General features: G+C 40.5%; 1 protein-coding gene across 4 annotated transcripts in view; it reads right to left on the bottom strand.

The window, feature by feature from the left end:
- Nucleotides 1-12801, bottom strand: part of clcn2a (chloride channel, voltage-sensitive 2a) — a 165262-nt gene that overhangs the window by 137477 nt on the left and 14984 nt on the right. For 3 of the 4 annotated variants that reach the window (XM_061920373.1, XM_061920375.1, XM_061920374.1), the window contains exon 1: nt 5541-5760. The exons of the other annotated variant lie outside the window; for it this stretch is intronic. In XM_061920373.1, the coding sequence (XP_061776357.1) occupies nt 5541-5591 (51 nt within the window). In that variant the 5' untranslated portion in view covers nt 5592-5760. Of the gene's footprint in view, nt 1-5540; nt 5761-12801 lie in introns of those variants that run through there. 4 annotated transcript variants of the gene reach the window in all.

The raw sequence follows: 12801 nt of genomic DNA, 5'->3' as shown, positions 1-12801 counted from the left end.
TTACAGACGGAGACGCATCAATTTACAACTTCGTTCGACATTTGAAATTGCACAAAGAAGTGTACGTTTTGAATGTAAGCTAACGTTTATTGGCTGAGTAACGTGACTTTTATTTGCTGTGTAGTTAAATCAGTGAGGCTGTAAACTCACTGCTAACGTTAGAACCATAGACATCTTATAAGGGTACGCAGCATCGAGCGCTACTGCCTATTGCCGCAAACGAGATGCGGGGCCGCCATCTTGGAGTGGTGATCGGCTTCACACAGTGCAATTCATTTGGCAAGAGCAATGAACTGTCAGCGTATTTAATTCATATTACCTCACTGAATACCACTTATATTCACGCGCTTTTTTGTCAATCGTGTAACTATGATAAAGGACACATGTCTTGGCGTGTTCATAATTTGCTTAACAGAAATAGAATATTCTTATATGCTATAAGTGACCAGACGTCTGAGATCAAAACTGGGAATATAATCCCAGAGAAGGGGAAAAAACAGTCAGCTATTTTGAAGTTGAAGAAACAATATGATTAGGTTGTATATACATGCGTATATCCTACATAAACAGTGTATGAATACATTAGATATCTATATATTTTACGGACCTATAGACCAGAGGTTCTCAAATGGGGGTACTTGAAGGTATCCCAAGGGGTACATGATATTTTTTTAAATATTCTAAAAATAGCAACAATTTAAAATCCTTTATAAATATATTTATTGAAAAATACTCCAACAATATATGAATGTAAATTCATAAACTGTGAAAAGAAATGCAACAATGCAATATTCAGTGTTGACAGCTAGATTTTTTGTGGACATATACCATTAATATTGATGTTAAAGATTTATTTTTTGTGAAGAAATGTTTAGAATGACGTTGATGAATCCAGATGGATCTCTATTACAATCCCCAAAGAGGGCACTTTAAGTTGATGATTACTTCTATGTGTAGAAATCTTTATTTATAATTGAATCACTTGTTTATTTTTCAACAATTTTTTAGTTATATTTACATCTTTTTTTTTTCAAATAGTTCAAGAAAGACCACTACAATTGTGCAATATTTTGCACTGTTATACAGTTTAATAAATCAGAAACTGATGACATAGTGCTGTATTTTACTTCTTTATCTCTTTTTTCAACCAACAATGCTTTGCTCTGATTAGGGGGTACTTGAATTAAAAACATGTTCACAGGGGGTACATCACTGAAAAAAGGTTGAGAACCACTGATATAGACTTTATCTCTGTTGCTGCAACAGCAGAGAGTTTATTCTGTCTTGACACTTTGTATTGATATTTTCTATTACATTCTTCCTTTAAATGATCATGTTTACAGTGATTGAACATATATAAACACCTGAAAGTCTTTATTTCCGCTAACACCACCAATCTGTTTCACTGGATTCAGAATAAAACAAAATTCTGTTTTACTCAACAAAGTTAGTATTTGAATATTGTTACTTGAAGACTTATCTGTGGTTACAATAAAATGAGAATGCATCATAATCAGTGGCGGCTGGTGAATTTTGTTTTAAGTGGGCCTGAAAGTTTGTAAACCAAATACCTGTAGGGGGGTCATCCTCCCCCAGAAGATTTCTTTGTGATTTTCACATACAAATATTGTAGTTCTTTGGTCCTGCTTAACTCTGTGGTAATATTATTTTCACAAAATACAACCAATAGTATGTTAATGTTAAATCTTACTTGTGAAAAGTAATCCTCCAATTCCTATTTTCAACGGTCCGCTCAATTGAGCAGGAAAACGCTGAATACCAGCCCAGCATCTTTGTTTTCTACCTGTCAACTGTCAGTTTAGGCTGCTTGCCGGCTCCTCATCACCACTTCAAGATGGCGGCCAAATTGCTTGCGTCACAGCAGCCAATTCTGCATCTACTTATAAGATGTCTATGGTTATAACGTCATTGCAAACACGGCAATCTGTTGCGTCCACTGCAGTTTGCTACCTTATTCATACTTTTTGTCAAGTGATATTTTTTTTAATCAGGGTTGCATGAGGTACCTACACATAACGTTACGTTAGTGAATGTATCACACACAGTAACGTAACGTTAGACGGCGGTCAGCAGCACCGCATATTTTAGCCACCTACAAAAAGACAAACATAGTCAAATAAAGGTCAGTTAAAATGTATACTATATTAAGAATATGTGTACATATTCCATAGAGCCCTGACATCTAACAAGTACAGCACTGTTCATTGTTATGTTCATGTATTTGTTGTTTTTCATGTGTACGCACACATAAACATATACAGTATGAGATGAGATCAATGAGATAAGGTAACAACATGATATAAACTGCTGTGGAACTAGTTACAATGCAATATTCCATGGAAATACAATGTTAACACTTTTGTGTAAGTAAGTACAGTTGCACTTGTTTTTTCAAATGTGTTTATACTGTAAAGGAATGAGTTAAATGTTTAGAATAACTGGTAAATAGTGCTATTATGAAGTGCAATGTCATTACTGTTTTTTTTAAATAATAAATACATACAGCGTTTTAAAAGCATACACAATCTGTGTACATATATTAGTCTGTGGTTAAAAAGACTTGAAATGACTCGAAACTCAAAATGCAGGACTTGGGACTTGACTTGAGACTTTCCAGTATTGACTTTGGACTTGACTCGGACTTGCCTGTATTTACTCGGGACTTGACTCGAGACTTGAGGTCAAAGACTTGAGACTTACTTGTGACTTGCAAAACAATGACTTGGTCCCACCTCTGGTGTGTAAGGAAGCATGTTTAGCTATTCCTCGTCCTGCAGGGATGATACTTGTAAGAAACTCACTTTATTTGTCGCCAAGAACATGAGGATTAGTGATTTAGAAATAGCTAAACTGCCGATTGCGGATGGACATTAGTCGCTAGCTAGCTAGCAAGCCATGTCTTAAAGGGGAACATTATCATCAGACCTATGTAAGCGTCAATATATACCTTGATGTTGCAGAAAAAGACCATATATTTTTTTAACCGATTTCCGAATTCTAAATGGCTGAATTTTGACGAATTAAACGCCTTTCTATTTATCGCTCTCGGAGCGATGACGTCAGAACGTGACGTCACCTAGGTAATAAAGCCGCCATTTTCTCAAACACATTACAAACACAGCGTCTCAGCTCTGTTATTTTCCGTTTTTTCGACTATTTTCTGGAACCCTGGAGACATCATGCCTCGTCGGTGTGTTGTCGGAGGGTGTAACAACACTAACAAGGAGGGATTCAAGTTGCACCACTGACCCAAAGATGCGAAAGTGGCAAGAAATTGGACGAATTTTGTTCAAAATACGAGGGTGTGGGGAAAGCCGACGAAATGGTCAATCGTTTGTTCCGCACACTTTACCGACGAAAGCTATGCTACTACAGAGATGGCAAGATTGTGTGGATATCCTGCGACACTCAAAGCAGATGCATTTCCAACGATAAAGTCAAAGAAACCTGCCGCCAGAACCCAATTGAATGTGCCGGAGTGTCTGCACATTTTACCGGCGATGCTAAGGCAGACATGGCACAGAGATGTATGGATAACCTGCAGATGCATTTCCAACGATAGTCAACTAAATCACAAAGGTAAATTTTGTTGATGTTATTGACTTATGTGCTAATCAGACATATTTGGTCGCGGCATGACTGCCAGCTAATCGATGCGAACATGCTATTTAGGCTAGCTGTATGTACATTTGAAACTATATTTACATCCAACGTTTCCCTCCCCCCACATTTAATGCCAAACAAACACTTACCAATCGATGGATTTAAGTTGATCCAGTGTCACAAGATGCGAAACTTCCGATCATTGCTCTGCACATTTTACCGGCGATGCTAAGGCAAACATGGCCGAATAGCGTCAATAGCTATTCGCTCAATAGCTTCAGTTTCTTCTTCAATTTCGTTTTCGCTATCTGCCTCCATACTCCAATACATGCGTAATCTGTTGAATCGCTTAAGCCGCTGAAATACGAGTCTGAATCCGAGCTAATGTCGCTATATCTTGCTGTGCTATCCGTATTGGCATCACTGGATGACGTCACAGGAAAATGGACGATGGCTTTACAGATAGCGAAAATCAGGCACTTTAAAGCTTTTTTTAGGGATATTCTAAGATGGGTAAAATTAAAAAAATAAATAAAAAAATAAGCCACTGGGAACTGATTTTTATTGGTTTTAACCCTTCTGAAATTGTGATACTGTTCCCCTTTAAAGTACCTCTTCCTGAGGGCGTTTCAGTGTTATAACTTCACTTTTATCGTTAGTTTTTAAGCCAAAATGCGTCCATTCTCTCTTTTTCTGTCTGAACACTGTGTCTGTAAGTACGCCGTGATTGTGCGCTGCCGAACATGCTCCTCTGCTCGTAAACACAGCAATGTCACGACGTGATGACGCGCCGTCATGCCTGTAAAAAAGTAAATATGGCGAACCGTACCGTTTCTGATTCATTAGTGCTATACTATACTAGTACTGGTATACCGTACAACCCTAGTCTGTCATTTTGTGTTCAGTGTTTGATTATTACGAGATTTATAAATGCTTCTTGTAGCAAATATTTCAATGAATGAATGACGCTCTCTACAGATCTAAAGAGTTGTCAAGACAGCTTGCTGGAACCCAGGGCAATCGCTTCCACATACAAACACATGCTTAATGGACTTGGATGCTGGGAGCGAATGACACGGTCCTTGATTGAAGTGTTGGGGACAGAGGAGGAAGGCGGATGGCACAGACAGCATGTTCCAATCCACATGTTACATTCTTATTGATTTGCACGCTATCGATCTTGGCACCAATAAGAGCAGAATGAGCACCTTAACTGGCCAAACACGTCTGCAATTTAAAGCACGAGTGCCTACACACACAAAAATAGGAGCAAATGGAGAAAAAAAAAGGCAAGTGCGGTCACAAATCAGATTGAACGGAATCCACTATTGATTGACAGTTAGCCTGTGGCTGGATATAGGTTCTATACCCCCGTGCGGGGGCTCCCGGGCATGGCTGTCAGTCCTGCTATTCCACGAGTGGAGGAAACTGGTGCATGAGGCAATTAATATTCACAAACACTCCTCTTTTGGTTAAAAAGGGAGTCGGTCTGGTCGGCAGGATGGTAGAGGAATAGAGGGGACGAGGTCCAAGGCCCACAGAAAACAAAGGATGTTAGAAAGACATTACTGTGTAACCTTTAATGGCTCTGCTCTTCAGAGCGATTTCAATTAATGGTCATTAGGCAAAGTAATCAGCCTACTCCAACTGCTTTTTATTTAAGACCTGAAAACTCATTTGACATGGTAGGCTGGCATCCTAATCAACAGCAATTAATCACGTCGGTAGGGTGGCACAGGGATCCAACACCTGTGGCTCAAGGTGAATTGGGAAAGGCAGGGAATCGAACCAACAGGTCAGAACATCGGCGCTGTGTTTGATTCAAAAGCAGCACACACTTAAAGATCAACCAGCTGTCAGACAAAAAAGCTGCCCTCGACTGAAAACACCATCAATGACCTCATCGTCGAACTCACCAAAGTTTGCTGGTATTGAAGCGGCCGGTTCTCGGTCTTGTCCTTCACCATGGCCGCGGTGTCCTCATTAGGACCAACACACCCGAGTCCCTCCCGATAGTGAGGAGTTAATTAATGAATGCCCGTCGGAGGACACACGCTGTCGGTTGCCATGGCACGTGCACAGCGTTACGTCAGAGAGGCTCCTTTCCGCGGATCATGACGCCAGGACACGCCAAGCCCGCCGCAGCCCGTGTGTGAGGCTGCAGACTCCTGCAGGTCCTGCAGCTCCCACTGCCTAACACCCCCTCCCTCCACCACTGACACTCATCCACAGTGCTGTGCTGCATGAGTGGCAATTTGTAGGGCTTACTGTTCATCAGTGTGAGTTTACTTAGTTGGCCTAACCTGGATTTTTACAGATGTCATTTCCTATGAAATGGAGGAAAAATCCACACATTGATCATATTAGAGCTTCTTGAAATAACTGGATGGATGGAAACTATCAAACACCTGCATATACAGTACAGGCCAAAGGTTTGGACTAGGGCTGGGCTATATGGCCTTTTTTTAATATCTCAATATTTTTAGGCCATATCGCGATACAGGATATACATCTTGATATTTTGCCTTGGCCTTGAATTAACACTTGATGCATATAATCACAGCAGTATGATGATTCTATGTGTCTACATTGAAATATTCTTGTTCATACTGCATTAATATATGCTCATTTTAAACTTTCATGCAGAGAAGGAAATCACAACTAAGTCAATTGACCAAAACTCTATTTAATAAACATTTATTAAGCAATGGCACAAACGTTCATGTCATTTCCAAAACAAAGTGCAAGATTGTCAGAGACATTTTAAGTGCCAAATAAAAAGGAGCTGCATAATAGGAAATCAAATAGTGTTCGTCCTTCGCTACGTGGTAGGTTACTACAGACGTTATTAAATTATGTTGTTGACTATTTTTTTCATACGGTGTTGATCTGAAAATGTTTGCCTCTGCATTTTGTGGGTGTGGCACCGAACGGAGATGTTGACATGCAGTTTCAAGCACTCTTCATTCTTTAGCAGGTGACTTTTCAAATGATGCTACATATTAGCAGTAATGCTACTTTTGGTAGCAATGCTTTTGGCCCACACTTGACAGCAACACATGGTTTGACAAACGTTTACACTTTTGTGCATAAAGGTTAAGAAGTAAAACAGTTAGCTTATTGTTATTATTAGCTCCTGTTTTATTAGCTGTTATTATTATTATTATTATTATTATTATTATTATTATTATTATTATTATTATTATTATTAGCTATTGTTAGCTATTACTAGCTCCTGTTCTTCAGTGTGGGTTTACTTGGTTGGCCTAACCTGGATTTTTAAAGATGATATTTGATATGAATTGAAAGAAAAAATCCACACATTGATCATATTATACACCTTACAAGAAATAAATTGGCGGCAAACTCCGTAACTTGCTAGCTTGTGCACGCTGGCTTTCGTAGACCCTTTTTTTTTGCGCGGGCAGGATGAAGCAGGACTTTTATTGTGAAGACAGGAACTGTGCAGGTACGAGAGTCTGTTGACAAAAAAGTGTTTCTCGCCATCCTGTCGGTCATTTTTTCTTAATAATGATCTGGCAGCAGCCAGAGTCATCTCACAAGACCCTCGGGGGTCGTGAATGTCAATCAAGTGACGAAGGTGACGTCTTAGTGAAAATCAATGATCGCTAATTTTTAGGTCTATTTTTTTAATACCTGGCTGGCTGTCGACCGACACACCCGCCGCCATCGACCGGTAGCTCGCAATCGCATAATGTGCACTCCTGGCTTAAACAAGCCACGACATACAGGAGTAAACGTCTGTAAAGTCAAACAAGACACAAGACTTCAGTTCTTTCATTTTGGAAATGTATTATGCTTTTTCTTTGGCCTTTGTGGCTTTTATGGAGCACTTATTCTGAATGATGATTCCGTTGTTATTGATGCTGTGACAGTACAAACAAATCAGAGGAAATCAACTAGGGCTGCAATGAGATTAATTTGACTCGAAAAAACTTTGAGTTATATTCTGTTCCTTCTATTAATCTTGAAATGAGTATAAAAATAATACAATTTGGACTGCTCAGAGTGGCCGGAACTTCAAGTGCTAGGACATAGTTTTTGCATGTCGCAGCAGTTATTTTTTTTTTTACATTAATGTACACAAGTTCAAAATACAAATTCAATGTTGATGATGTGCATTTATTAGGAAAAAAAAGAGTTTATGGCAAGCAGACTGTTTCAACTATTTTGCCAAAAGGCTGTAAAGCAGTCCTTCTCGATTATTTTCTGTTACGACCCCCACCCCCCAAGAAGAAGAAAATACTTTGCACCCCTCCCTTCCACTCTTCACCATGACTACAAATAGTATAATTTGTCTGCAAAATTGCGATAACTATACCTCTGCTTCTCATTGTAATGTTTTATTAACAATAAAGGAAACGACACACGGGTCTTTCCTCCTCTTCCACCGTGGTTACAGTGAAGCCAAGTGCTACATACACTTCATTATATTCTGGTATGACAAAAAAAGCATTTTCCCGAGGTCACATGAATAAAATAATTGTGCTTTCACAGACGTGTAAGTTACCCATGCCTTGGGCACTAATACACCTCCATACCATCACAGATGCTGGCTTTTGAACTTTGCACCTATAACAATCCAGATGGTTCTTTTCCTCTTTGTTCCGGAGGCCACGATATCCACACTTTCCAAAAACAATTTTAAATGTGGACTCATCAGAGCACAGGACACTTTTCTACTTTGCATCAGTCCATTTTAGCTGAGCTCGGGCCCAGCGAAGTGGACGACGTTTCTGGGTGTTGTTGATAAATGGCTTTCGCTTTGCATAGTAGAGTTTTAACTTGCACTTACGGATGTAGCGACAAACTGTTTTTACTGACAGTGGTTTTCTAAACTGTTCCTGAGCCCATGTGGTGATATCCTTTACACACTGATGTCGCTTTTTGATGCAGTACCGCCTGTGGGATCGAAGGTCCGTAATATCTTCGCTTACGTGTAGTGATTTCTCCAGAATCTGTGGACCATCCATCCATCCATTTCCTACCGCTTATTCTATTCAGGGTCGCAGGGTTTCGCTGAAGCCTATCTCAGCTACAATCGGGCAGAAGGCGGGATACACCCTGGACAAGTTGCCACGTCATCGCAGGACCAATCTCTGAACCTTTTGATGATATTACGGACCATAGATGGTGAAATCCCTAAATTCCTTGCAATAGCTTGTTGAGAAATGTTCTTAGACTGTTGGACAATTTGCTCACGTGTTTGTTCACAAAGTGTTGCCCCTTGCCCCATCCTTGTTTGCGAAGGACTGAGCATTTCGTGGAAGCTGCTTTTGTACCCAATCATGGCACCCACCTGTTCTCAATTACCCTGTTTACTTTTGGGATGTTCCAAATAAGTGTTTGATGAGCATTCCTTAACTTTCTCAGTCTTTTATGCCACCTGTGCCAGCTTTTTTGAAACATGTTGCAGGCATCAAGTTCCAAATGAGCTAATATTTAAAAAAGTAACGAAGTTCGAACGTTAAGTATCTTGTCTTTGCAGTCAATTCAATTGAATATAGGTTGAAAATTATTTGCAAATCATTGCATTCGGTTGGTATATACCAGTGATCCCCAACAGGCGGACCGCGGTCCATTTCCGGACCCAGCGACGTGTCCGTCTTGACCCAGCCCAAATTAGAGTAAAAAAAATAAAATAAAACAAAAATTGGGGGGGGGGGATTTTTTTAATCAATCCAACAAAACAATACATAATAATGCAATCAAATTCCAAAATCAAACCCGACCCATATATATATATATATATATATATATATATATATATATATATATATATATATATATATATATATATATATATATATATATACATATATATATATATGATTATAATTATTATAAAATAATATAATTGTATTTATCTTTGAGTTATCGCTAGCGCAAGTCAACGTTCTTTGTTGTTTTTATTCAAATATCTCCACGTTTACACTTCTCCGTGTCTCACTCACGGAGTGAGAGCGAGAGAACGCCACTCTGATTGGCTGATTCCGGGCTATGGGTTGTCATCTCTATCACAACGACGCGCTGATAGGTCAGATGTGCACCTGTCCGTAAGAACTGATCCCAGGTCAGATGTGCACCTGCCCACAAGAACTAATCCCAGGTCAGATGTGCAGCTGCCCACAAGAACTAATCCCGGGTCAGATGTGGACATGGCCACAAGAACTGATTGATCCCAGGTCAGATGTGCACCTGCCCATAATAACTAATCCCAGGTCAGATGTGGACATGGCCACAAAAACTGATCCCAGGTCAGATGTGCAGCTGCCCACAAGAACTAATCCCAGGTCAGATGTGGACATGGCCACAAGAACTGATTGATCCCAGGTCAGATGTGCACCTGCCCATAATAACTAATCCCAGGTCAGATGTGGATAAGGCCACAAAAACTGATCCCAGGTCAGATGTGCAGCTGCCCACAAGAACTAATCTCAGGTCAGATGTGGACATGGCCACAAGAACTGATTGATCCCAGGTCAGATGTGCACCTGCCCATAATAACTGATCCTAGGTCAGATGTGCACCTGCCCATAATAACTGATCACGCATTTGTTCACAAAGCTGTGACCCTTGCCCCGTCCTTGTTTGTGGAAGCTGCTTTTATACCCAATCATGTTAGATCCACTATGGACTGGACTCTCTCACTATTATGTTAGATCCATCCTGGACTGGGCTCTCACACTATTATGTTAGATCCACTATGGACTGGACTCTCTCACTATCATGTTAGATCCATCCTGGACTGGGCTCTCACACTATTATGTTAGATCCACTATGGACTGGACTCTCACACTTTTATGATAGATCCACTATGGACTGGACTCTCTCACTATTATGTTAGATTCACTATGGACTGGACTCTCACACTATTATGCTAGATCCACTATGGACTGGATTCTCACACTAGAACTGATCCCAGGTCAGATGTGAAAAGGGGCCATAAGAACTGAACTCAGGTCAGATGTGCACCTGCCCACAAGAACTGATCCAAGGTCAGATGTGGACATGGGTCATAAGAACTGATCTCATGTCAGATGTGGACATGGGCCACAAGAACTGATCACAGGTCAGATGTGCACCTGCCCAAAATAACTGATCCCAGGTCATATTTGCACCTGCCCATAATAACTGATCCCAGGTCAGATGTGGACATGGGCCATAAGAACTGATCTCAGGTGAGATGTGTAACTGCCCATAATAACGGATCCCAGATCAGATATGGACATGGGGCATAAGAACTGATCTCAGGTCAGATGTGGACATGGGCCACAAAAACTGATCTCAGGTCAGATGTGGACATGGGCCATAAGAACTGATCCCAGGTCAGATGTGCAGCTGTCCACATGAACTGATCCCAGGTCAGATGTGGACATGGGCCATAAGAACTGATCCCAGGTCAGATGTGCACTTGCCCAAAAGAACTGATCCCAGGTCAGATGTGCAGCTGCCCACAAGAACTGATCTCAGGTCAGATGTGCACCTGCCCATAATAACTCTACCAGGTCAGATGTGGACATGGGCCACAAGAACTGATCTCAGGTCAGATGTGGACATGGGCCATAAGAACTGATCCCAGGTCAGATGTGCACCTGCCCACAAGAGCTGATCCCAGGTCAGATGTGGACATGGGCCACAAGAACTGATCTCAGGTCAAGTGTGGACATGGCCACAAGAACTGATTGATCCCAGGTCAGATGTGCACCTGCCCATAAGAACTGATCCCAGGTCAGATGTGGACATGGGCCACAAGAACTGATCCCAGGTCAGATGTGGACATGGGCCACAAGAACTGATCTCAGGTCAGATGTGGACATGGGCCACAAGCACTGATCCCAGGTCAGATGTGGACATGGGCCACAAGCACTGATCCCAGGTCAGATGTGCACCTGCCCACAATAACTGATCCCAGGTGAGATGTGCACTTGCCCACAATAACTGATCCCAGGTCAGATGTGCACTTGCCCAAAAGAAAAGAAATCACCTTCTGGTCAAAGCTGGTCATTCCTTCCAAGTTCCCTCTGCTGCATAAGATGGCCTGTCACATCCTCACAATGTTTGGCTCAACATACAGCTGTGAGTCTGCCTTCTCTACAATGAACATTGTGAAGAACAAGTACCGCAGCAGACTTACCAATGAACACCTGGATCCGTGTCTCCGCCTGGCCATCACACCTTTTGTGGACATGGGCCACAAGAACTGATCTCAGGTCAGATGTGCACCTGCCCACAAGAACTGATCTGAGGTCAGATGTGGACATGGCCACAAGAACTGATCCCAGGTCAGATGTGCACATGCCCACAAGAACTGATCTCAGGTCAGATGTGCACCTGCCCACAAGGGGGGATGTTCATGCATTCTTCACTCACGCTTAAAGTGAAGTATGAGGCAAAAATACAACCTTACCTACGGTATATACAAAGTATCTTTATTCAAATTAAAGAATACATAAAATAATTTAGATCAACCTAAAACAAGGAATAACATTAACATTGTGTTTTAGTCTAACAAAAAAGATTTAAAGTGAAGCATTTTTCTTTATATTTAATTTTTTTAATTTAAACTATAAACAATTTTACACCGACTTCAGTCATTTGATGTTGAGGAATTATATTAATTGAACTCAATAAATAATAATAAACTCTTTTTGATGAGCAACATTAACTCAGGAGCACAATATATAGAACACCTTAACCTACAAAACAAACAATAAAAAACATTTGTGCAAATAGTTTTTTTAAATCAAAATTAGGAAGTAATGATTAACGTCCACTATGAGCATGTTTTGTAGGGCAGAGCTTTTGCATAATACTGATAATGTGGGGCTACTGTATATAAATAAACTTTGATTGATTGATTGACTCTTAAAGCATGTTAAAAAGCACTTAAAGATGTATTTAAAAGAAAAGTGTGTATTCAATAAAATGTACTATTATTATTGGTTATTTCTTATTGCTTCAGTCCTACCTCCGTATCGTATTCCTCTGACTATAGAGTGATCACTGTCCTAAGAGAGCAGACAAGTGAATATCCTAGTTGCTTGGACGGCACTCTGTTTATAAAAGAGTAAATTGGGGTATGTCATCCTCTTGTGGAATAGACTGGCTTGTACATGCACATAAGTCCTGCGTTCTTGCCATTTTAAAAAAATT

This window comes from Nerophis ophidion, linkage group LG14, assembly GCF_033978795.1.
Source record: "Nerophis ophidion isolate RoL-2023_Sa linkage group LG14, RoL_Noph_v1.0, whole genome shotgun sequence".
Classification (NCBI taxonomy): domain Eukaryota; kingdom Metazoa; phylum Chordata; class Actinopteri; order Syngnathiformes; family Syngnathidae; genus Nerophis; species Nerophis ophidion.
The sequence above is the reverse complement of the archived record's forward strand: the minus strand, read 5'-3'. Positions and strand labels throughout refer to the sequence as shown.